General features: G+C 40.1%; 1 protein-coding gene across 2 annotated transcripts; it reads left to right on the top strand.

Annotated features, from left to right (window-relative positions):
- Positions 1 to 763: 763 nt before the first annotated feature.
- LOC125900289 (glycerol kinase-like) lies at positions 764 to 26,035 on the top strand. Of its 2 annotated transcripts, XM_049595206.1 has the most exons (20): positions 765 to 938; positions 5,492 to 5,565; positions 8,331 to 8,437; positions 8,588 to 8,665; positions 10,056 to 10,135; positions 10,404 to 10,541; positions 10,777 to 10,886; positions 11,244 to 11,310; positions 15,524 to 15,559; positions 16,248 to 16,315; positions 18,841 to 18,883; positions 18,986 to 19,066; positions 19,224 to 19,302; positions 19,470 to 19,566; positions 20,050 to 20,134; positions 20,334 to 20,454; positions 21,528 to 21,671; positions 21,898 to 21,984; positions 22,195 to 22,269; positions 24,804 to 26,035. In XM_049595206.1, exons 1-19 carry the CDS (start codon positions 885 to 887, stop codon positions 22,266 to 22,268), a joined length of 1,623 nt encoding a protein of 540 aa, XP_049451163.1. In that variant the 5' UTR covers positions 765 to 884; the 3' UTR covers position 22,269; positions 24,804 to 26,035. The 2 variants fall into 2 exon arrangements, with proteins under 2 accessions (XP_049451164.1, XP_049451163.1); XM_049595207.1 differs by lacking the exon at positions 22,195 to 22,269 and having other exon boundaries at positions 764 to 938.
- The last annotated feature ends 965 nt before the right edge of the window (positions 26,036 to 27,000 follow it).

Genomic DNA, 27,000 nt, shown 5'->3' on the forward strand with positions numbered 1-27,000 from the left:
TAAATTGTGGTCTAATACTGTCATGTCCCTTCAGGCTTCCCCGTCCAATATGTCTATGGGGTCGATGAGCCAACACGGTGGCCGGATATTGCGTATCCAGACATCGATACATACTTGATTGAATCACAAGGTGTCGGTAGGCTAAGTGTTGTCTGCTCAGATATCGACTTTATCGATCTACAGAATCGACACAGTCTGTGTAAGTGTTTATTTATTTTACTCCTTTTCTGCGCTCTCGGCAAGTTCTCCTCCTATGACAAGCCGTTTTAACATTTAATCGCTAGACTGGATATTCATTACTGATATCTGCAACATAATTTTGCCTAGTCAAAACTCTGATTCAAGATATCTGTAATTAGATTTTGCCTAGTCAAAACTCTAATTACAGATATCTGTAATTCAGTTTTGACTAGTCAGAATGACGTCATAGATATGTCATTCAGTTTTGACTAGTCAAAATGACGTTACAGATATCTGTAATTCAGTTTTGACTAGTCAGAATGACGTTACAGATATCTTAAATTAAAATTCATACTAGTCACAATGACATTACTACTAGTCAAAATGACGTTATAGATATCTATAATGGTAATTCCGGATAGTCGGACTTAGTGATTAAATGCCATACTCCTCCCTGACCGTACCCTGGCGTGCCCCCGGTCCTGATTGGACAGAGCGAGGCCGACGCCTTCTGTGGAGCAGCCAATTGTTCACTCAGCACAGGCCGGTTCCTGGGTTGACCCACCCCCTACCCCTCACGAGGAGTCGTGAGTGGTCTCCGAGTGAGCATTCGTGTCGTGCCTTGCGAGCCTCAAACCCAGCAGCTGGTAGTGTTTAACGTCTTGTTTCGAGCGTTTCAACGGTAACAAGTAAAAAGAACGAGGATGGATCCGCTGGTAGCTGCTATTGACCAGGGCACGAGCTCGACAAGGTTTCTGGTGAGTGACGTGGTGGAGTCGCAATGTTACGTTTCACACATACCGAGTAGTCTGTATTGAGGCAACTTCTCTTGGACTTTCCTTCGGCATATGCTGGCTCATTTGACCACATGACGTTAACTAATAACAAATAATGATGCCTTTGACTGAAAAAGAACAGTTGGAAATAATAATACTTAATAACTTCGAATAAGAACTAACGTTAACTCGAGTTTAATTAAGCTCCAAGGCTAACGTTACACATGGCGAGGGTAACTGTTAACCCCGTCGATATCAATGCGGTATTGTAGTTCTGTATTAGCTAGCAGTCTGTCTATTTATCCTCTTGAACCACAAATAAAAGACATTTTCTGAGCAAATTTAACTAACGTTATAAACATAGAAAAGCGTGTTCCTCGGCGCGCCACTACTGGTGAATGAGCACATTGTATGAGAGCAGTCGGTGTTACAGTAAAATACAATAGATGGTGTTCACTTCATCCTCACAGAGTATCAGTGTGCTAACTGTTAGCAGAGAAGGTTGGCCCTTTAAATTTGGGCTCAAAATGTCATATAGCATGCAGTGGGATCAAATTAAAGGATTAAATATCAAACCAGCTAATGCACCACGAATCGAGTTTATTAAGAGCTTCACATTTTAAATGTTCAATGTTAGTCATTTTTGTCGCGTTATGAAATACAGTTGATATTATTAGATGAGCCTGTCAGTCAATTAGCAGCTAATTTACAGCAAAAATAGTCTGCAAAAGTCACTTTCTCAAAGATTTTAGGAAAAGTAGTCTAACATCGTTTAGATGATTGTGGCCCAAGAAATACTATTGAAACCTTTCACTTTAGCCTAATGAATAAACTTTATAGCTGGAAATACAGACAGTGTAGTACAGCTTTACACTGCAGTACATTTTAATCCATACAAGGGTCTGTGACTTCTGACCATAGGACCTCCCAGCTTGTGGAATGGACTTTGTTTGGGGGGGGGGGGGTTATATTAAATTCATAGGACTTTGCAAAACCCTACACTCCACATACTGCTGAGTGTTTACAGCAATCAATTATAAAATAAAATTTTCTTTTAAATACTTAAATGAAGAACCTTTAATGTTAAATGGACCTGCCTTTCTAGCCATCCGACCACTCAAAGCACTTTTTGCACTACGAGTCACATTCACCCATTCACACACACATTTATACACTGGTGGCCGAGGCTACCATACAAGGTGCCACCTGCTACTCAGTTTTTAACACACTCACACACAGATGGAAGCATCATCAGGAGCAATTTGTGGTTCAGTATCTTGCCCAAGGATATTTCGATATTTCGATAGACTGGAGGAGCTGGGAATTGAACAGCTGGTCTTCCGATTGGTGGACGACCCGCTCTACCTCTGAGCCATAGTATGTAAACATGCTCCAAATGATTTCACTGTCTTGCAACCAAATTTTGATTGTGTGTAGTATGCATGTAGTTCTGTCACATCCACAAGTAATTCAGTCCTGCATAAAAAAAATAAATGGCAAAGATCTTGCTGAATATAACATTGGAGCTGAAAAACACACCTTTTAAGATACTTACATTTACCAATAAGGATTATTTTGATTTCCTTGAAACTTTTCAATGGGAAAGTGTTAATATTCATTGCAGATACATAGAACATATTACTCCTTCATCATTTAATATTTTTTTGAAAATAGCCATTTTTTTGTACTTTTCATTTGCTATAATATTACATTCAGTGGTTTTATATCACAGGTAGACTTCTGTGCCGTGATGACCAGGAGGTTTTCTATCTCTGTGTGGTACTAGTTGAGAAGGACTGTTTATCAGTGCTCAATATCTTTTGAGGTGTCGAACCAAAACAACCCAGTACCAAGTAATACCAAAACTTCTGTAGTCAAACCATACCTCCATTCAACCTGTTTTGACCCTAGATCTTGAAAAAACATACAATTTGTATGGTTTTGCTTGCAGCCAATCATCACAGGCCTTCTTTGATTCAGTGAAACCTATGATTGGCCAATTACTGCAGCGCCTACTACCCATACAGTCTGTGGTGTGGTCAAGTTGATGTCAGTGTATTTGATGGAGTTGGCAATTCAGTATCCTGAGATACAACCAAAACATTTGAAAGTATGGCTATACTACAGGTCTATGGCAACTGGTGGCATTTTACTCAATTTAATGCTTCAATTCGCATGACTGGTATTGAACGAAGTAGAAAAGACAAAATAAAATGAAGTACTCTCAACTTTGGTATCACTTTAAGGGTACTGGTATTGGTACAGGTATCGTAACTTTTAAAATGATACCCATTCGTACGTTTGAACAAGTTTGGGCTCAGAAACTTTGTAAGTTAGTGCTTGTAACGGCTTTGGTTTGTTGCATACTAGATGAAACAGGTTTGGGCGGGTCACTGGATTTCAACATACTCGGAAATAAAGAGTGCAACTGTAATCAATTTCATCGTTAAGCAGTTTGGTGTGATAGTGAGATCATGGGGCCCTGCTTATTTATGAATACATGTTGCAAATTATCCTGAGAGTTTCCTGAATGTTCAGTACAAATTTCAACCCAATCCAGTGAAAAATAAGCTATTGGGGACTGAGGCTTAGAGTGCACATACAAAGAATTGCAAAAACTAGCTCAGAGGGCCAAACTTCAAAAATTCATAGCTAGAAGTATTTAGAGTAGAGCTGTAGGATTTTGCAGGGTTCCATGGCTTTCATAATTTTCACTATTTTGTGTGTGTGTTCGCACATGTGTGTGTGTGTGTGTGTGTGTGTGGGAAAAGTTCTGAGTTCTAGGTGAGTTGGCATGGAAATGACCCCAATATGAATCCTGTTTAGTGATCCATTGTGAATAAAATTGGGCTTCCTCAAGTAGGTCAGCTGGAAGATTCAGACTTGGCGCAGAATGCAGGCGTCGGAAGCTCTGTAGAAACCGTAGGCAACAAAGAGTAGACAGACAGGATTTTTAAAGCCTGAGTAGATCTGGTAAACATTTCTGCGAAATCTGACAGCTTTTTTCAATTGACGAATTGAGACCAAAAGGAGTCCATGTTCGGCTGGTGTTCGGTCTAGAATTCAGAACACAACATTGAAACTTGCTATTACTTACTTGATTGAAATGTACGAAGGCTAATACTGAATAACATTAAGTCTAAGTTATTCATATCGCAGACCCTGTTTAAGAACATGCTTACATTTGTGTTGTTTGTGAGCAATTCATATGAGAAAAAACACCTACATTTTGAAGCATAATCTGTTAAGAAATACTCTAATGCTCTCTTTTTCATGATGCTAGGGAATATATTTTAAATTCATGTGGTCAAAAATGATGGATGCCCACAGCAAAGGGGTCTGTGAAACATGGCTCTAGGATGTATTTCCAAAGGCCAAGGGCCTTGGTCAAGCACAGAAAATGTAATTTAGGCCAGAAGTTAAACTTAAAACCAAGACGGTTGTTTGTGAGGTTCATTGCAGGACACACAGGACAGTAAGTGAACACATCTCTAGTCATACATGATAATGATTAACCCCTTGGTAGTGTTGAAATAAATAATATGACAGTGATCATATGAAAACTTACTTTGGATCAGTAACACTCTAGCTATGATGATACATGACTTGTTATTTGGATCAAGTTAACAACCTAAAACTTGGGAAACAGAGTAAATTGAACTTGTTGTTCTGTGAATGCTTTCTGTGTTACCAGATTTGTAGACCTTAAATATTATAATATTAGGTCCTGCTATAACTGGTCCAGTCATATGGTCTGTTCTTTTCTGATGAGGTGAGGATGTTCCTATTTGCTCTCCAACTGTGTGACTTCAACCGAATGTTACCTCTTTGCGTGTTAGGCTGTAGCCTGCTTGTGTCAGTGTGTCTGCCCAGTCTTTGCAGCTGTGAGAGGATCTTAAAGGGTAAAGAGTTCAGAGTTGCAGTGAGGTGAGAAACTGCTTGTAGGTTATATGTCCTTCAAGGTAAATGTTCTAAAAACAGCAAAATTGCAACAGTAATAAAAATGGTCTTAAAAGCCCAATATTACGCAATATTTTCGCTTATTGCAATAATTTCTGACGCAGTTAATCGCCCAGCAAAATTTGTTATCATGACAGGCCTACTACACACACACATTAAGATTTCGTTAGAAGAAATGCTGACTTCCATCTGACTGCAAGCCACAACCATGTCACCTTGAGTTAAATCTTTCCACCTCTGTAATAGGGAGCCTTCTTTATTGGAGTGACATTCTCGCCAGTAGCTGTGCCTTCAGTATAGCTGGATAAAATCCAGCCAGTAATAATAGTCATCATCTCATGCTCTCTTTCTTTTCTTTTTTTTTTTTTTTAATCACTCACCACTGTGTGCTGTGTTGTAATGTATCACTGGTCAAATAAAACTTCCCATCACTGTTCCACTCGTGTATTGTGCCAAATGATGGGTTGTCTTACAAAGACAACTTTAACATTTTCACAAGGACACCCCTGTAGCCATTGAATGTAGCATTGCTTTATTTATATTTTTGGTCTCTCATGACTTTAATTTCTCCACAGGTGTTCAATGCAAAAACAGCTGAACTGATGAGTCACCACCAAGTAGAGATCAACCAGAGTTTCCCCAAGGAGGGGTGAGTTCCTTGAACTTCATAACAGGGTTGGCTCCAATGAATCATTTTCATTATAAATTAATCAGACAATTGTTTTTCAGTTAGCTTTTACGAAGCCCCACCCCTTTTCGGCCCGTGCTCCAATAACAGTGAGAAACCCCCCTCTGCAATGTGCAATTTAGGGCTTTGCTTAGTTAGCTAGCTGCTACCCTGCGGTGTCTCTTGGCCTCACTCTGAGACTACCTTTGCTGTGAGGAGAATGGCTAGCACATCTGGAGAGGCGGAGATGGACTTGCTGAGGCATCTTGAATTCAGCCAGAGCTAACCCGCTAACCCAGCACTGGGGGTCACAGAGGGCTGGTGGCCAGCAGTAGTATTGGGCCTGACCTGTGTAATGCCAGGAGCAGAAGCTTGCAGATCAGCTGTTAACTGAAGGTCTGTCACCAAGGGTGCTGTCTGCTGTCCTCCGAGCTGAGTAGTCTCATATGCAGGAGTAAGGTGGAGGGATAATGGTGCAATACGGGCCATCTCCACAGAATATGACCACAGTAGCCTGGGAAATAGCAATATGGAGCACTGAATGTGATGAATGATGCATTAGTATGGATCCCCTTACTTGTCTAGTCAAGTCCCGCCCTACGAAATCCCAAAGAAAACAGACAGCTCCACATGTAGACATGTATGTGGACACTGAGGAAAGCCAAAAGAGGGCCGTGGGCATGAACCCCGCGGCCATCCCTCTCTCCCTTTGGTTCTTTGGCAGAGGAGCAGAGCACAGCCTGGGTCAGAGGGCCTTGCTGAAGGTGAGAGGAGAGCCAGGGCAAGCAGAGCATGTTGGAGAACCAGAGGGAGTGCAGGAGTCCACACACCCCTGGATGTGGAGCCTTCAACATGTTCTGCAGGCCTTGGCTCTCCTCTTATCCGCTATGACTGCCCCCTCAGCCCCGGTGAAACCTCCAGCATGCTCCATGGGCCCAGCTTGACTCTCAGCCCTCAGCTCTATCCCACAGCCTATATGCAGCCTCCAGCTGACCCATGCCGTACTCCACTCTTTCGCCAGAGAACCAAGCGGTCAATTTGCAACTGTACCCTTATTTCTTTATATGCAGCCAATGATTCATTATAGATTATGATGATATTACAGATAGCCTGTTGTAGTATGTTTTGGAGGCTGCAGTGTTCATAAATTAGTACTTAATTAAGTATTGATGTCCACTTTCAGGTGGTGCTGTTGTGTAAATCAAACATGCTCAATGTGGGCGGAGTTAAAAGATTGAAGCTATACTATACAATTTTTTTACAGTTAAGAGAGACTAACGTTAGGTCAACACCATGGTCTGTATTCAGTAATAAATACAAAAAGAACTTCACTGATCCCAGGAGGGGAAAAGGAGCATACGTATCCAGGAGCAATGTTGACTGATAGTGTTGTCATCCTTGGTCTCTACTTCTCCCTTTTTGTTAAGACTGAAAGCCTCAGTTTGCGTTGGTTTGCCTTTTTCAGTACAGTTAACATCGTGAATATCATCCATTACAGACTTGCTGTCTGTTTCTTAAGGCTATGTCTCCCAATGCCCAGAAACTATCTAATAAACACAGCAGCACCCAGCTTAGCAAAACTGGTATCGCCATGTGTCTTTTTGAAAAGCTTGTCTGGTCTTGCAACAGTGACTAAGAGGGGTGGGACTTAGGATCTGTCAGTTAATTTAACTGTTACCATTTCCCACAGACAGTTAATTGATGAGTCAACAAATTGTTGCAGCTCTACTTCACAATAACACAATAATCTTAGATGCTGAGCTTCTAAAGAACTCTTAAAGCCATCAGAATCATATTCTCCTGGTACAACTAGTTGTACGAAAAGTAAATATTGTGGATAGACAGAGTCAGTATTTTTGCTATTTGCGAAATATACTTTATACAGAATACCTCTGAGAATGGTGGAAAACTAACCAACTTAAGTTACCAGGAAAAATGAAAACATGGTTTTAGATCCACACTGCTAACAAAAAATGAGTTGCAGACTGTCACTACTGTGCCTCCGTTTTTCCCTTGACTCGAATTCCCTTGTTAAATGGTTTACTGAGGTTACAATTTAACTGCATTTAGATTAATCTCTTACTTTATTTGATGTTTCTAACATAATTGAGTCTAAGGTCCAGCTCTTATTTTATTGTACACACAAAAGCTGGTTGGTTGATACAGACTCAGATTTTACTGTCTACTGCATCTAAAATATGGTTGATGAACACCCTGTACAGAAGAACATATATGGCACAACCTGTTGAAGTCCATGTGAGACACATTGTAGGCTGTGTAAATAATAGACTTCGCCTGAAACCGAAGAAACCTTGAAATTCAGCAAATTTTACTCTGCTCTTTTTTTTTGCAACAGAAACACAAGCAAAGTGTGAATCATGCATATTCTTGCCTCAGTGCACGTATCCTGAAGCTACCAGTGATCAATTGAGGTCATATTACTCATTACATTGAAGATTACATCAGCCAGAGGAAGAGCTGTTTGCTTAAACTGAGAACTTCTGAGAAAGACTTCGATCCATCAGAATAGTTTCTTATATATGGTGTAGATGAAAGGCTTTTCACCCCATAACCTCAAACCACCTAACACAGTATAGACTTGTGATAGGTAGTGGGTAACAGCAACCGCCCACAGCTCCACTGTATGTAGATGATTTTGTTAACATGTTTGTATCTCACTAGACCAAGCGTCTTTGTACACTTGTGAGGTTTTTGTGTTTACATGCCTGCATTTGTGTTTCAATCAGCTGGGTGGAGGAGGACCCCAAAGAGATAATGCAGTCTGTGTATGAGTGCATGGAGAGGACCTGTGACAAACTCTGCCAGCTCAACATCGACATTTCCAACATAAAAGGTGGGACAGCTATGGGTGGAGATGTGTTGACCACACCTACGCCTGCAGCTGGATGAGAAAACAAAAAACAGACTGTTAGCCACACCTAACAGAGAGAGATGGGTGGAGGTGGGGGTTTTATTGACATTCACATTGTTGTTGTTTTGTCAGCGGTGGGAGTGACCAATCAGAGAGAGACGACCCTAGTTTGGGACAAGGTGACCGGAGAGCCACTCTACAACGCTATTGGTGGGTACATTATTCATCTGAATGAACAAGTATCAGTGTCAGATATACTTCTTTAAATATAAATTATGTAATATTTAATGACTACAATTAATGCCCTTTAAATATACACTCTACAAAGTACTTAAATGGTCAAGTGAAGCTGTGTAAAATAAAAAGGAACGAATTTAACGCATTAATATACAGACATGAACCAACTTAAGTCACCCTCCCTCAATTCAACCAACCATATGTATTGTTGTAAAGATTCCCTTTGCTACAACTTCTTTGGACATCACTGTCAGACTCAACACTCCATGACTTTGTAAGCTGAAGTTGTAACATCTTTAATTGAGCAAAAGAGAAGATTATGTCATCTGGGAACCAGCACAGCGCATGACTAGGTTACATCAGATCCTGTCCTGTGTCATGTCTGTCCCCGCCCCACCACCCAGCACCATGTGTTTGTGATTCAGCGTAGCAGCTGAGCACATGCAGTCTCCGCCTACTCAAGGCCTATGAGCTAACATTGCTAGAGAGGGTTTCATTCATCCCCCTACTAAGGCCTCTAGTTCCAGCTTGACAGGCTAGTTTATCTCAAAGCGAGGAATGGCTCTTGGTTGCTGTTAGCATGGAATGTGAGGGATGTGCCAGGGTGGGTTGTCAACCTCAGTGTGCACAGCAGTTCTTCAAGAGGCAAGACTGCCCAGTAATCCTGTCTGAAGCCACTATGTGTAAAAGTTATTAGTGATTACGAAATCTTTGAAATTATTCTGATGGCACATGTTTTTGATTGTAGGAAACTGAGACAATCCCTAAGAGAATCAGTGCAATGTGTGTGTTACTTACATTCTCAGTGTCTGCAGTAGTTCCAGCAAACATGTCAGGCAAAAATGTCACGCATCCTTTTTCAGTTTCACATCAATGTGAAGAGAAATCTATACAAATGTTGGATTTTATGAATGCACTTCAGACAGCAGATATGTCACGTGAAAGTGAGAGTAAAAATAGATTTGAGGCAATTTGCTTCTGGAGTCTGAAATAAGAAAACTTAAGGGGTCAGAACAAGAATAACGTGAAACAGATTATGTTCTGCTACATGAAAGTAGGTTTATTTTCTCTGAATTTTCTCCATCTTTGGAATTTTGTGAAATTTCACCTCTTTACACCCCCAGGAATTATACAAATGAAACATTGTGAGAAGATAAACATCCCTTTTTGACTGAATTTCTTGCTACTGTTAAACATGCAACCTGTGACAAGAGGTTGCAGGTAGAAGTTTGTCTTAGTTTTATGGTGAAATACCTCTCGAGAGGCAATGCCTTTGTGAATGGATTAAACTCATACAGAAATTTCTGTCTTATCTAAATATTTTAGGTTTTTGTGTGTAAGCTGTCCTCTGCTTTGTCTGCAGTTTGGTTGGACCTGCGCACACAGTCAACAGTGGAGTCTCTCATCGACAAAGCGCCAGGCCAAAACAAGAACCACCTCAAGGTGAGAGACATGGACAACAGATCATAGATGTAGAAATACAAAATGTATGTATTGATGAATGGAATCCTTTGATTCTGAATAACTAAAAGTCTTGATGGTCATTTAGCTTAACTTTATAAGAGAACACAACAGTGTGTGTGGTTTTCCCTTTGATTTTCGGATATGTACATCTTCAGGGTGAGGTTTTTCTCAGTTCAGTTGGCAAGGGCAACACTCCTTTTATTCCAAAGAAATACTCTAATCTGTATTTCTATTATTCATTCTTCAGCACAAGACAGGCCTTCCCATCAGTACCTACTTCAGTGCAGTGAAGCTGCGTTGGCTGCTGGACAATGTGGATAAAGTGCGAGAGGCAGTACGGAATGAGCGCGCCATGTTTGGCACAGTGGACTCCTGGATCATCTGGGTAAGAGCTGCTCAAAGCCTGACACTGTGCACAAGCCCATGGAGCTGAGAATAAAGTGAAAACCTCTGAATCATTCTTAACAGACTTTTCTCTAGAATGTACATAGCTGCGCTGCAGAAAGTTTAATACATGCATTAAGATGCGTTTAGTACCATTTGCATGTTCTCTGAATGTATACATGTTGTTTTATTTACAACATTTGATGCACACTCAGTCCAGTGTTGTCTTTCCTCAGTGCCTGACAGGGGGAAAGAATGGAGGGGTCCACTGTACAGATGTCTCAAATGCTAGTCGCACCATGCTCTTCAACATTCACAGCATGGACTGGGATCCTGAACTCTGCAGGTAGAGAAACAGATGCAAGTGCACACACCCACACAGTAGACCATTTATTTAGCATGAACATACAGGCCTTGAGCACATACACATTTGGTTTTCACACGGAAGTGCTCAACGTAAACATAACTGTTTGTTTTCGAGAAAAGCGCATAGGATTTAAACACCTTTCAGCTTGAACTTGACGTTGGTGCTATGTCCACCTTCAAACTTAAAACTGAGTTGGTCCTTGATCCAATCCAATTCAAATCACTGTTTCACTACAGACTGTGCTTAATGAAAACACACTCCCTTTACCCATCTGTTATGTATGGTACATCATAAACCTGCATTGTCATGTCTGATTTGCTGTTGTGCTGCTTCAAGGTACTTTGATGTCCCGATGGAAATCCTCCCCAAAGTCAGGAGCTCCTCTGAAATATACGGCTGTATGGTAGGCTCAGTTATCATTTTCAACCACAGTTTGTCTGATCAGTTCAGTAATACTGTTTGTGTTTTGAGATGGATCTAATGAGACCTGACCCATGTTTCCTTCAACTTATTTAAGAAGTACAGGGTTGTAAATCTGTGTAAATTATATATAATATAATCATAAACTATTCTGGGGAATGTGGCCATAAAATGTGATGAGATACTGTGTGTAATATCACAACAACAGATACTGTACTGATAGTGCTGGTAGTGACGTTGCAAAGGATTACTGGCTCAAATACTAGTGTCCTTTGGAATTTACTTGTGAATTTTTGATAAGTATTTCCATTTAAGTAGAATGAATAGAAAGGACACTGAAGGGTTTGTCATGGTCATTTGACTATTAAAAATATACTGTTGTATATTGTTAGTTGTTATGGTGACAACACGTCAGTGGAGCTGGAAAGTGGGTCACACTCACTTGTTTGAAAACTCCAGTTTAGCCTATTCTTACACTTATTTCCTTATTAAACAGAAAATACAAAGGTACCAATCCAAGTTTCTCTCTTTCACTAACTAAGACAGTTCTGACTCCTCAAATTTTCATTTGTTTATTCTTGTTAAGTATATCAAAAAACTTTTCAAACATGTTTTTGTTTTAATGGAGGATTTTGCCCAAGAATTGAAATTGAATGCTTCAACATCATCTGTAAAAACAGACATGTCAATGTATGATACACAAGTAACTGACTCAAAAAGTTCCCTGCGCCTTCCCACAGAGACACTTGAAGACTTCTGCTGTGGGTTTTGTGAGCTCTGTGCTGAAGATAGCTGAAGACAGTCCACCCACACACAGATAGTGACAGAGCTAACTTAGTATCACACGGCTAGTGTTACCTAATGGTTATTAGTGGCTTTTTGGTGTGAGGCTGTTGGAACTGCTCAAAGGCTCGGTGTTTGATATGACCCTCTGATGCTACTCAGACTCCCCTTGTGTTGTCTTCCGCTGGCAGTGTGGAAAAAGTGTGTGCATGTTTGGATGCACTTGTGCCTCTTCATCTGTGTTTAATGGCGGCTCACAAACCAACTTCAAAAGTGAACCACCACCCACTATGTCAGGGTGTGTAGATGCTTTCCGTATTAAGTAAATGAAAACAAATTGGCTCTGTATTATCAAATATTTTATCAACGAAATAAAACACAATAACTGAAATTTCCCATTATTCACTGATAATTTATCGGCCCGATATAACTGTGCATCCTACACTTAATGGCCCATTTGTGGGAAAGTGGAGGGTGGAGAGGAAGCTGATCTCCTCATCTCAGCCACAGAGTTTGTTTATACCAGCTTATAAAATCTTTAGAATTCCTTTTGATTATCATTACTGTACAATATTTACTGCCACAAAAGGCACACGTGTCTGCACACACAAACAAGGTTAGTGTTCTCCCTTGTAGGATAGTACACAGGAGCTGTTAATACATAGGCTACTTTATGTCTTTTACTCACTATAATATTTAACAATAGAAAGAGACTGTAATTCTTGACCCTGTGGAGGACAGTCGCCTTTACAGTCTGATACATGATTGGCCACCAAAGCATGATGTTGAGTTGCGTTTCTCCAAAAGTTGAATCTGTCTCAACTTTTTGCTGCAGGTTTCTGCATTTTTTACCTTGATTTATTGTGAATGCAGCCTTAGTCTTTCCACTGTTCTAACAATCAGAGACTTGGTCAAAATAAACTCTTTACTCACTGAGTTAGATGTGAAAATACACTGATCTGCACACTGTTTTTTCTCAGCTGCCAGAGTTCTCTCGATATGTGCAGCCTATCAAAATGTGTTACTTTGGGGTTCTGGCCAATTTAGAGGATTTTTTTAAGTCATGACTCATGTAAAATTATATCAAGAATTCATATTGATGATCTGATATCAGAAATGGCAACAGGCACATATACTCTAGACAGCTTCTTTAAAAATGGGTGATACTGTATTTATCCCAGTTTAAACACAGCAAGCTTCATGCATAACTTGTGCATAAAGCTTGCTCGTGTGAGGTTTTATCATTGCTGCAGTATGAGTTTGAATATTTATCAAGTGTGCACATCAGTGTTAGAGGATTTTGGATTTACGGGTCACTATTATGATTTTCAGAGTTACAGTAAACAGAGCACAGGCTCAATAAAATTCCTTATTGAGATAAATGGCCTGATAAGATTCCATGTTGCTTTATCACACTGGCAGATGGTATGACTGCATTGTGTGTGTTTTTGTGTGTGTGTTGTGTGTGTGTGTGTTTCAGGGATACTTAGCACAGCAATACACTGATTCTGTTATTGCGTGTCTTTGTTTGTCCATGCTTGAATCTTATCTCTTGACAACAACACAGTCTTTCGAGTTAAACATTTGATGCAACGTGCACCTTGGCCTGCAGTCCAAGGGTCAACAACGTGGCAGCTTTATTTGTTTTCCTTGTATTTATGGGTCAGATTTTCTTACCTCTTACCTCAGAATGTAGTTATTGTTTACTCTTTGGAGGCCTCTACCACATCCTCCCAAACCTACATTTGTAGTGGTAGCGGAAGAGACACCCTCATAAGACAGGTTATTTTTCTAGTCTTCTAGTCTTGCTTCAGTGTGCAGTATGATCCTGATGACTGCAACTGCACTTTTAGTGGAAAAGTCCCAAATCTTATATTAAAATATTCAGATTCTTTCAACTAGAGATACACATGTTAAACCTGGTGCAGCACTGGTGTTTACTGGCATCACACAAAGGTAGCTGTTAAGGTGATAACCTCCAATGGCATGATTACCTGTGTGCACCTAATGGTGCTGTTATAGATGATAATGCAATCAAGTTCCTAATAGGTAATAAAACTGCTCTGCCATCACGTTGATGACTTTTTTTTCCTGTTTGGGCAGTATGTAGCATCATGGGGATTTATTACAATAAGCTGGAAACTCGCATTGATATAGTACTTAATCATGAGTAGTGTAATAATAAAATAATAATGTTTTATGATCACTGTAACATAAATAAGCAAATTGTTATCCTATGATACTATTTTATTACATGAATGTTTTTGTTACATTGGATTATTGCACTCTAGGCTACAGGTAGGTACTGCCTTTTTCAGTGGTTCTCAAACTTTTTTATGTCAAAGACCCCAAAATTGATTCCAGGGTTTCCCACACATCAATTTGTAGCAGCCCGCCATGATTAAAACATTGGCCGCCACATTTTGATTTTCTATTTTTGGAGCTGGACTGTTTATTAGGTGTTGTTGGAATATATATATACCATTCAGTTATTCATGCTGCACACTCGGAGTGCAGAGCGTACTCTGGGCACAGATGGAGCACCAGAACATCAGGCACAATCAAAGTGAAACTTAACAATTCGTTGCGCTGAGTCTAAAGGGTCAGACACACCGAACTGACTTCAAAGAACTAGTGAACTAGTGAAAGCCAACTGCTGCGTTGCCTCACCTTACCTGTGTCAAAGTTGGGCATGAACACACCACAAAGACTACAGCCAGTGGCCAACCAGCATGTATGTTCTGTGCCCATGTGAGAGGAAATAACTCTCCATACCAGCAGACAGTGGTAGTCTGTATTTGTCTCTTTGGCTCTTTGTTTACTTTCCTCACTTCAGTTTCTCTTCAAAAAACAAAAACCTCTGAATTTAGAGATGGGACACAGACTGGAACACAAGGACACACAGAACACACAAAGATCATTTACTGGCATTTCCTTGCTAGTATAAAGCTTGGGTCCATGTCTACTTCCTGTGAGCTGTCATTAACATGCACTGCAAAACATTCCAGCAGGAAATACAAAGGGACCCATTACCCATTTTGAATGTTAATGTTTTCCAGTTTGAATTGGTCTATAGTTGATAGCAACAGTGGGGATATGAAACCTATGAACTGAATACTCACTATAATGACTCTTACTCACTTCTATAGTGAATAAAATAACGAAAATTAGCAATTACCCATTTTTCTGGGGACTACCGGAGTTCCCTAGACACCTGTTCGTAAACCACTGGCCTATTTTATATGTCTGATTCCCTACAATGTCCTGTTGCTTGATCCAGATGTTTTCAGTGTAAACACACTGTAGTATTTACCCTTGCTGTGTGTTTTGTAACTCAGTTACACAACAGTTAGCATTATCCTGTAGTTTATCCGAACTCTAAACACATGGGTGTGTTTCTGTCTTCTCACCAGAAATCCGGCTCTCTTGCAGGAGTTCCAATCTCTGGGGTAAGGACTTTTGCATGTTGTGTAACTTTCTGAGAACAGTGACATCTGTCTGTGCTTAGTGTTGTAGGTGTCATTGTGCTGTGGTGTTTGTTACACGTGGCTTTCCTTCAAGCATTTGAGAGACAGCCCCAGATACTTTACTCAGGCTAATATTAGCCTCTCACAGATCTGTTGTGTTGTGAAAGTAACAACAGACTGAGCTTTAGGCATTTGTACAGTGCAAATGTCAAATTAATCTTTACTATTTAGTTTAGTATAATTTATTATTATTATATTGGCCATATTTTGATATGTTTGTGTCTTATTCTCATATACTTTGTTGTATTTGTTGTTTATAGTTGCTGCTGTAATTTAATATGATTTCCATTTATGTCTACAGTAAAAAATTTACTTAATTTTTCAACTGTAAAATCTCTGGTCAGTCCATATCTTGGTCACACTTATTTAATAACCTACTTTAAGGCATCCTTAAAAAAACGTTTTATGTTAAAGAAGTCTGTAAAGCTGGTACACTGTTGATGTTTTTTTTTTTTTTTTTAAATTGTGAAATATAGGTATCAGTGTCAAAAAGGCAGTATTGATCAGGCTCTAGTTTTAGATAAGAGCTTGATGTCTGTTTTTTAGTGTGAGACACTGGGTGATTTTGGTGTGTGTCACGGCCCTCTAACTGTGCCCATGTCTCTGTCAGTGTCTCGGTGACCAGTCAGCTGCCCTGGTTGGTCAGATGTGTTTCCAGGAAGGCCAGGCCAAAAACACGTAAGCCAGCCATTTCCTGTATTTTACCCATTTGCTACAGTTAGCGTGCTATAATAGTGTTTGTCAGTAATTGTGCTATATGTGGTGTAATAGTTTTATTTTTCATCATCCTTCCTTTTAGTGTTGACACAAGAGTTCCAACATTACACAAGATTAAAACGTTAAATGCATTAAAACATGATCAGTGTTTACAACTATTGTCTATGGCAAGCTGTTAAAGCTTGATTCAGGAGTAGCTACATTATGTCACATGCTAATTTGCATAATGTAACTATTTGCATACAGTTTTCAAAATGAAGTCAGGTTGAATTGAAATGACACAAACTACCTTAAATCATTATTTTCAAAGAGCTATCATCTCATTAATATGTGTCTAAATCTACTTCTTACTTCAAAATCTTCCTGGCCCAATCCAAATTCTCCCACACCGAGCCACACCTAGGAACCTAGGAAATGGGATGCTACATGTTACGTCATCACTAGCATTAACAGTTGAAATAGCATTAGTTAGCTTAGCTAAAAGTAATGGGTATCAGTTGAAACACTATGTGTGATTGGTAGGCGCACTGTAGCCCCTGACTGAAAAATTTTAGGAGCACAAGCAGAAAATTTAGGGGCACGCCCTAAGTCGTCCTGCAACGCAGTTATTCACATTTTTGGCCATTTTAACTGTATTATAAACTTTTTGTAGTCTATTATATATTAACATTGGACTGTAGTATTTAGCATCACAAAGACTTGTGGTCAGTGGGAGGATTCTCAAAATAACATCTGTACAGATGTGAAGCCCTGACTGTATCTGACTGATCTTTAATGAAAGCCGGTGTCTTGTTTTTTTTGTCCTTTGAAAATATTAACCTTACAGTCAGACACAACTAATTTAGCCTGCGTATTTGAGGGGACAGGTCTGCTCTGCAGCAGCAAACTAATATGATGCTGATTTACATGAGAATTCATGTGAAATGGAGCTTGAACCATGAACGTAAATTACAGATCACCTGTAAAGCCTTTTGATAAATTAATCTATCATAATAACAATAATTGGAGACTGAGAACAAACTGATATAGGAGTTTGGATTCATTTGGATTCAGCCCAAATGTCCATACTTCACTGCACGTGCAGACTCATGGACTTTGCGGCATGTTCCCGGGAAGTGCAGGAGTGCTGAGGGCTCTAAATCCACAATTCAGCCAGTCCACAAGGGGCCTCAAGTAGACTTTCTGCAGACTTCCACTTGGGGTGCAGACTTCACTGATTAAATAACCCATATTTCATTGCAATACAGACGTGATGTTTTGGGTTTTTGAACTGCCAAAGAAAAACGTTATACATGTGTAAAATAGTTATTATTGATGAATATGACAGCAGCAATAGTTGAACTTTGCCACGGCAACAAGTAAAACAGTTTCAAGGGCTGTCTATCAGCCGCTAGCAGTCTCTGCCCTTGCAGACTTTACATGATGACAGTAAATACGTCACACTACATGCTGAAACTGAAGTCCTCTGACTTGACCGCAGCTTGTTGTCATCGCCTCCTGCTGCAGCCGCCTGCTCTCATCCACTTTCCAGACGAGGCGCAGTTAATCTTGAAAGAGCCTACTAATGAGTGTAGACCCTCGCACTAAACTAATAACACTCTCCGGACTTTTCCTCCTCTCACACACATTAGCCCACATTGGCGGACTCACCCCCTTGTTTTACAACATGAAAAGACAAAAACGCCTGAAAATTGGCAGGTTGTGCACGAGCGAGTAGTTGTAAAAAGTACTCGCTCTGACTCCAAAAATGATTGCAAAATGCGACCATTCGGTTGCAGTCTGGAGCCCTGCAATAGTGTCAGCCTTTAGTGTGACATATAACATAGGCGTTGACAGGGCTTTCTAAACAATGACAATGGCATTAACATGGCAACAACAATCATTTGCCACCCCTGATGGTGGCTGATCTCGTTGACCTCATTGTTTCCCAACATTTTTGGCAGCTGTTTTACTTCTTTGAGTTAGCTGCTACCTGCCCACCAGCTACTTTTTAAATCCCCCATGGCGGGTCACACACGCCACACGCCATGAAAACATCACACTCATGCGGCCCATGATCCTGTCTTGCCAGCTGTCCAGTTAATACAGACCTCGGCTGTATTACTACCTTTGATGCCTGCCTTAAAGCGAGACAACTCTGTGCCCCCTCTCCGAGTTTGTACCTTTCTATACAGAATGACCAAACAGCATAACGGTGTGAAATTCCTGCCTTGAAGAGGCAGTGTGAAAGGGGCTAGTTAGTCTGTAGAGCAACAGCCACATAAGAGCTCATTCATTTCCCCTATTTATTTCCTTCATAATCTATTAACTTAAAAGTCATAATTAGCCTAAATAACCACGGACAATTGAGATTCTCCATCAGTCAGACATAGAGTTACTTATGAGTGATGTTTTTTTTTTCCTTTGAGTCTTGAAGAAAGTCATCAGTTATTCTCTCACAGGTGTCTAATCTGTCTTTATTTTTTCTCCATTCTTCTTATTCAAAGGTACGGGACGGGTTGCTTCCTGCTCAGAAATACAGGGACCAAGGTAAGACATTGTGACCAAGAAAATAAGACAAGGGACATTTTAAATTCCGTTCATGCCCTCTGTTCTGTCGTTTTATACTCTGTACAATGTTTGTTGTGTTAGCCTGTGATGTCAGACCACGGCCTGCTGACCACAGTTGCCTACAAACTGGGGAAAGACGAGCCTGCTTGCTATGCGCTGGAGGTGTGTGAAAGCTTTCATTAGTTAATTCCTTTTAAATTCAGTTTTATTCTTAAATCAGCCACTGTATTGTGATAATGTCCTCCATGGTGTACCCTGGTTTGTCATTTGTACCAGCCTGCTGCTTTGATGTGATTTGGGTCTGATGTTTTTCTCCCAGGGTTCAGTAGCCATCGCAGGAGCTGTGGTGCGGTGGCTGAAGGACAATATGGGCATCGTGCAGTCCTCCTCAGAGATTGGTACTTACACTGTAGCATCTTCCCTGTTCTTATGTGAAATTCATTACTCATTCATAAAAAAAATCTTTCTGTCACAACCTAATTGTGTTTTGATTATATGATGTAGAAAATGTTTGAGTTTGACCAGTATCTCTTCCTCCTCTTACTTTTCTAACCGTTTCATTCAGAGAAGCTAGCAGCTGCTGCAGGCACTTCTTACGGCTGTTACTTTGTGCCGGCTTTCTCAGGACTCTATGCCCCCTACTGGGAGCCCAGTGCAAGAGGGTAAGACAGTCAGCTGCTCAAACACATGTCTGAACTGGCAACTGTAATCTGACCCTGATATGAGGAGAAATGGAGAAATCTAGGCCTTGTCCACACGCACATGGGCATTTTTGAAAACAGGGTTTTTCCCTCCTTCATTCTCCAAAAAATTCCCATCCACGCAAGCACTCTTTAAAATCAAATCAAATGTTTGCGTGTAGACATATAAGGCCAAATCCATAAAAGAAGCTATGTTTAAAAAAAAAAAAAAAAACACCAGCAAAACAAAGCCCCAGTAATAATGAGTAATAATGTGATACTTGTATGTGATACTTCTAGAGAGTTCCTGTACTTGTATAGATTCTTCGTTTGTTCCCCAAGGCATGCCAGCAACATGAAAGCATGAAAATATGTATTAGTAGATCTTGTTTTATTTCAACAATCGGTATTAATGACAACGTTGTAGTTTGTATATTGAATCTGTTTCCTCTGTTTGTTGTCCAGCATCATCTGTGGGCTCACTCAGTTCACCAACAGGAACCATTTGGCCTTTGCTGCTCTTGAGGCCGTCTGCTTTCAGACCAGAGAGGTGAGCAGTGTCTGATAGTTTGTACAACCAACTGAAAAGCATGTAATCCCTTAAAAGAACTAAAAACAGGAAATACCAAAGCACCAACTTTATATAAGCAATGGTTATGTTAAGTGTAGAAGACCCTGGTTAGGGTTTTATGTGAATGGTATTGGTTGGAATTGGACGTGTGTTTAAGTGAGCACATTGTGTGTATCAGATCCTTGATGCGATGAACCAGGACAGCGGCATCCCTCTGACGCAGCTACAGGTGGATGGAGGCATGACGTCCAACAGGTTACTGATGCAGCTGCAGGCAGACATACTCTGCATTCCCGTAGGTAAGAGCACTCTCATAACACACGCATGATACATGTAGCCACAAGGGGTGTAACCATCCATAATCGATTGAAAGTGAAAACATTGATCGTTATCATCATCTTGCAGATACACTTTTATTTTGAAATTCTGTGTCACTGTCAAACAGCAGCAGGCAGATAATCGTTATTAACTCTGGAATTAGCAGTGTGGAAATATTTTTGATTTCAGACAAAATACAGGTTAACATGCCACACGTAAACAATGCCATTACGAGATAAAATAAATAGAAAACTTGACATAACGTTACCAATCTGGTCAGGCATCTCACTTCATTAACTTCTTGCTGCAACATTAGCTGCTCTGTTCAAACATGTTCTGCTGAAAAAACGTGCATGCAGGCTAAAATTCCACTGTGCTGTTCTGTCAGGAGATGTAGTGACTTTAACCAGCGGTGAGGGAGAAAAAGTATAAATTATACTTGTAATTTGGTAATTTATGACTAGAGGAAAACTCCGCTAGCTGCTAGGCTAATTCATACAATGTAAAACTGCTTCAGCTAATAATGTAACAACTGTTGTCTGTGAACCTCTACAGTTATTATTGTGCCAAATTTAATATATACGTATGGATGGATGTCTATATAGATAGACACAGAGACAGAGCGAGCAAGAGAGAGGTCAACCTGAGTAACCTGAACCTGGACTTTACACCCTTTCCGTCTTTCTGACTTTTGTCCCACTTAAAACAAAACACACTCACACACAAATGTTGACTTTGATGTACCAGAGTAGGGTAAGAGCACATATTAACCTGTGTGTACATAACCGTGTACCCATGACCATTACACCATTAGTGGCTTCTGGATACCAGGATACATCTGCTTTCAACACTCTTCCAATCTTGGATGATTATTCCAGTGCCTAAGTGGAAGACCAAGGGATCAAGCCCAACTACAATTTGATAATCATAGAGGGAAAATCTTCAAAACATTTTTGCATTTCATTGCATTAAATCTCCCAAATTTATATTTACTATTTTTGAGGAAACAGATCGCAACATATTTTTAATTTTTGTCTGTCTCCCGTTGGTCCAGTGCGACCCAGCATGTCGGAGACCACAGCTCTGGGTGCAGCCATGGCAGCAGGAGCAGCAGAGGGGGTGGGCGTGTGGAGCCTGAGACCCAGTCATCTCCCACACATCACATCTGAGAAATATGAACCTCAGATTAACTGTGACGGTAAGGAAAAAAGACCCAGAAGAAATGTGTGACGCACTTTTGAGCCACTTGAACCAGTTGAACTAGATTCATTCAACTCCAAAAGAAGGTTCTCAGAAGGTTACACTTAATTTGCTGCCATCTAGTGGATGTTACAATCATGACAGGATGCCTTCAGAAAAAGCTGGGGGGAAAAAAGCATGGTATCACTTCTCCTGACCTATCTGTCTCACTGCCCTCTTCACAGAGAGTGAGTTCCGCTTTGCTCGGTGGAAGAAAGCTGTTCAGAGATCCATGAACTGGGAGACCACAGAGCCATGCTGCAATACTAACGGTACACAACTGCAATATTTGTCCTGTCTACCAGAAGTATAACTTAAGTAAGAAGTTATTCTGCAGCTGTATAAATCTGTGACGGCAGGAAATGGTTTTCATGGGGTTTTTGTAGCATCAGCTTTACCTGAATCTGGTGTGGTTAACAAGTGTGGGAGTCTGAGTCAATCTGTCCATCTTGGATGCTCTCTTTCTTATTCATTGACAACAGGTTTAGGAAAGAAGATGAACGGCACCCCCTGGGGGGTTCCTCTCACCCCTCCCCCCACCAGAGCAGACCCCTAAGGTCCGACATTTACTGCATGCTGTGCATGCTGTGCATGCTGTGTGCTACTGTGCTAACTTCTTTATGCTGTGACAGGGTTGACTGCATGTTCACATATTACACACTACTAACATAGTGTTTAAAGGGTTTGGCTGATGCAGATTTTTCATATCCAGTGGAGATCCTGTTAGGTATGAAAAGCATATGAAAACAGCAGCTGGCCCACCATTACACGTTAAGTTTTCATAGATGAATGTTTTTGGGGTTTTTTACCAGCTTTTTAAAGTTGAGTGATCCACCCTAGCTGTTGAATGGTAAATAATGTGTTTAAAGAGCTAATTTAATTAAAACATTAATTGAGCTTAATAAGACATTTTAAAATTAGCTATACTTAGAGGAATCTCCATCAAATCATTCGTGAATGACATTATTGTCAAATGACTCAACTCTGTATTGGTCCAACCCTTGTGCTTATGTTGGGTGAATGCATGTTACTGTATTTATACTGAACAAAAATTTAAATACAACACTTTGTTTTTGCAGGTTTAAGTTAAAGAAATAAGACTTTTTATGCACTCAGTAGATTCTCTCAAATTTTGGACTCAAATGTATTAAAATCTGTGTTACTAAGCACTTCTCCTGGTCCAAGAGAATCCATCCACCTGACAGGTGTGAAATATGAATATGCTGATTAAACACACAGGTGTGCCTTGGCATGGTCATAATAAAAGGCCACTCTGAAATATGCAGTTTTATCACACAACAAAGATGTTTCAGGTTTTGAGGGAGTGTGCCATTGGCATGCTTACTGCAGGAATTTCCACCAGAGCTGTTGCCCATGAGCTGAATGTTCATTTCACTATCATTAGACGTCTGCAATGAGGATCTTGCAGAAGATGCTGGATGTAGAGGTCCTGAACTGGTGTGGTTACGCAATCTGCGGTTCTGGGGCTGGTTGGATGTACTGCCAAATTCACAGAAACAACATTGGAGATGACTTATGATAGTGAAATTAACATTCAGTTCATGGGCAACAGCTCTTGTGGACCTTCCTGTAGCCAGCATGCTAATGGCACACTCCCTCAACACTTGTGACATCAGTATGACTGTGTTGTGTGGCCAACCTGCACATTTCAGAGTGGCCTTTTATTGTGACCATCTCAAGCATGCCTGTGAAGCAATGACGCTGTTTAATCAGCATCTTGATATGCCACACTTGCCAAGTTGATGGATTATCATGGAAAATGAGAAGTGCTTACTAACACGGATTTTAACAAATTTGCGTCCAGAATATGACAGAAATATATCTACTGAGTGCATAAAAAATCTAGATGTTTAACTTAAACTTTTGTAAAATGGAAACAAAAACAAAAATGTTACCTTTTAAATTTTTGTTCAGTGTATTTTTTCTCCCCACATTTTCACTGCTGACTAAAGGGGCTGTTGCTCTGTCATTAGCTTAGCTGCAGTTCAAGGTAAGAGACAACTTTGAACTGGTGTTTTCTGGTACTTTAGGTGTCTTAAACTCCATTGCTGTGTCCTTGGAAGCTGAGGTTTAAACTGGACCTGTGGCTTATTTATGAAAGAAAAGGGTAGCAGGAGCGCTACTGGTATCCTCAGATCAAAGTGCTCCTAGAAGGGAATGCTTCAACAAGAACAAAAAAGGAAAGCGTATTTTCAAAAAAAGGGATAAATGATCCAGGTCCAGGCACTTAAGGTGGTTTAAAAAATATAAAAGGCCTTTATTACAGTGGGCCAGAAGCAAAAGTACTCCAACATGTGTTGACTTGCGCCATCCTTGGGGTGTATTGACATACAGAAACAAAGTGTGTTTAAACCAAATGGTAGAGATAGCTCAGGCAGGTTGAGTGAAGAAGTATATTTCATTAAGATATACTGACTCAATGTGCTCCACAAAACAGTTGTTAAAGGTAGGGATGCACGATAATGTCACTGGTAATGATGATCAGAATTGGCCAACATGCTTTTTCTTATTTTGCATATTGAGTAAATATTACATACACTGAAAAGCATTGTATTTCATGTCTCTATCTGCTAGTGGGCCATCATGATAAGAGTATGCATGCATAATATGATGTTAGTTCCACTACAGAAGAGACTTGATCTCTAAAATTAGGTGGGGGAAAAATGGGATATATATCAATATTGGTTCAGTTATCAGTCAAATAAGTTGTTATATGTCAGCATATAGGATATTGACAAAAAAATCAAATATCATGCATCCCTAGTTAAAGGAGTTGAAGCTTTTTAATGCATTTGGTTTAGCTGCACTTCAGGTTGAAAACTGTGCTTATTGTGACTGAGCAGCAAGGTCCAGTTAAGCTCACAGCTGCATTTAAACGTATGCAATTCCAGATCAGTTGGATCTGATGCTTAGTGACAGAGCAACAGCCCCAGAAGGTTTACATGTTTCACATCATTTTCTGGTACTAACCGCTTAGCCTCTAGATTTGGTATTCAACCATAAGAAATATCTGTCTGTCAGCCTCTCTGTATCATGGTCTCTCTGAGAATGATGTGTGTTCCCCTCACAGATCACCAGCCGTGACTGCCGTGTAAGACCTGCATGGGGACATGGAACCTACTATGGAACAAGACTGGAAGAGGAAATGTGCTCACTTGACTGCTGTGTGATGAGATATGCAGTCATTCTGAGGGACACACAGCCCTGCTAGTAGTAATATAGCTGTGACATGACTAAAAACAGTTCACCAACCTCAAGTGCCAGCCAGAATGAAGACTGACACGAACTGTGGAGCTTTTTGAAGCGACTATGGAACCATTCTTGATGGGAGTTTCTTTCATCTGCCTTTTCTGAAAAGGGGAAGGTGTTCTTAATTGCCTTTTTAACTTTTACAGTAAAGCATAGGAAAACTCAGGTGTTTGTAGGACAGTCGCACTATTGTACCTCATTACTGAAACAAAAGGTGATACTGTAATGTTTTTTTTTTTTTTTTTTTAACTGTATGTTCTGTAAATTTGGTGTGTACTTTTTTACTCCTCAACTCTGGGATGAATGAGAGAAGTAGGACTAATTCAGTTCTTGAAAAATGTTACTGGTCAGCTTACGTCCTGTTTAAGTGGGGTTTGCTCTTGGAGCAACTAAAGATGAGTGAGACACTTTGTCCTTAGAGTTACTTCAACTTCTTTGGATTGAGTTGGAAAAGTGCTAATATGTTTTAACAGGTTTCCTGTTGCATTCAGTTCTGACATCAGGCGGACACTTTGCAGGCTCTCAACAGCACTTTATATTTATCCAGTGTATGGAGAGGGTGATTTTGGGAGCATTGCAGGTTTTTTTAAAAGGGAATGTAGTGTTTTTAACTAGATTGTTTTTAGGAATGGAAGTTCATCATGGCTTAGTCAGTGCTAACACTAAAGGGAAACCCCCATACAATCCATTTAGTAAATCAAAGCATCAAATCATTTTGATTTTGTCATAACAATTTTACACTGAGTCAGTGGTATGTGAGCACATGCCTAAGACAGTGCCATCATGCACGTTCAGTGAGAAAAATCTTTTAAGCTCACTTTAATTTAGAATGAGTCATTTGTGGTAAAGTACTATATTTAATAAGTCTGTAAATCTGGCACAGTGTGCTTATCAAATGTCTTCCAACAAAGTTTTTTTTTGAATGCATGTATGCCCAAGTCTGTGATATTGAAATTATGAGTTTACAGATACCAAATATGCAATTGTGTGCCTTGTGTCTGAGATTCAACCATTTTATCATGAGACTAAATATAGTACAATATGAAAAACTCATTTTCCAGCAAAATGGTGTGACTTTTTTTTTTAAAGTTCTTCAGATTTGTCCTTTGGTAAGCCCAGAGAACACTTCCATTAAAATAAAGTTAAAATTTCAGTTGTGGGCACAAAGGGGTTAAAGGGGCTGTATGCAAAATTCATAGTGTATGAGTTGTGTGTACATAGTTCTTAACATTAAGGGGACTGAGCCAGTGGCTAGCAGCTAATGGTGCTAACTACATGAACTCCCAACAATAATGGTGTTAACTAGGTGACTGGATGATAGGCACTATACCTCTAATCATATCAGTGTTAACTGCTATGTGATTAGCTAGCCATCACACATGCCAAACCGCTGATACCATTTTTCTACCTACATGAAACTGGTTCTGCTCTGGTTCCTGTGCCTAATTTTTAATCATTCAGAGCATTTAGACCCAAAACTAATTGGTTCAGAACCCAGAATAGTTGGTTCTAAGCTGGAACCAAAAGAAGCAGGTTTTCTTGACAAAGAAAACACAAGAAAGCACAAATCATAACATTAACAGGTGTGTAATCATCTACAGCTAGGAAAGAGAGGAGGGAACAGGCAAAATCATGGAGAGAGTAAGTGAGAAAGACCAAAAAGAGCTGCAGTGGTCTCATTTGTAGTTGGGCATGCTTTTTTTAGGGTAAAAATATCTAGCATCAGAACAAAAGTTTGCAGGTAATCAGTGTAATTCACAATTGCTACTACTCTGCTACTTTTGATGTACATTGTGCAACACCCTCTGGCTACGGCACTTCTTAATTACACCGGTTCTTCCCAAAACTGATGGAAACGCAGGCTGGTTCACCACACATCACCAAGGTTCAAAGAATCCTGAACGGAACAGGTTCAAGAACCAGAGCTAATTTGGTGGAAAAGAAGTACGAAAAGCTCTGATTACAACACACAGAAGAAGCATGACTTCATTCTGTGCTCAGGACGCCATTATTCCACT

Source organism: Epinephelus fuscoguttatus, linkage group LG13, assembly GCF_011397635.1.
Source record: "Epinephelus fuscoguttatus linkage group LG13, E.fuscoguttatus.final_Chr_v1".
Taxonomy (NCBI): domain Eukaryota; kingdom Metazoa; phylum Chordata; class Actinopteri; order Perciformes; family Serranidae; genus Epinephelus; species Epinephelus fuscoguttatus.

Bases quoted from the DNA above. Each gene is read 5' to 3' on its own strand.
- LOC125900289 (XM_049595206.1), top strand. From the start codon at position 885: ATGGATCCGCTGGTAGCTGCTATTGACCAGGGCACGAGCTCGACAAGG. The intron at 19,303-19,469 runs GTACTTACACTG...CGTTTCATTCAG, and splicing joins GCAGTCCTCCTCAGAGATTG to AGAAGCTAGCAGCTGCTGCA. The intron at 21,672-21,897 runs GTAAGGAAAAAA...CCCTCTTCACAG, and splicing joins ACCTCAGATTAACTGTGACG to AGAGTGAGTTCCGCTTTGCT.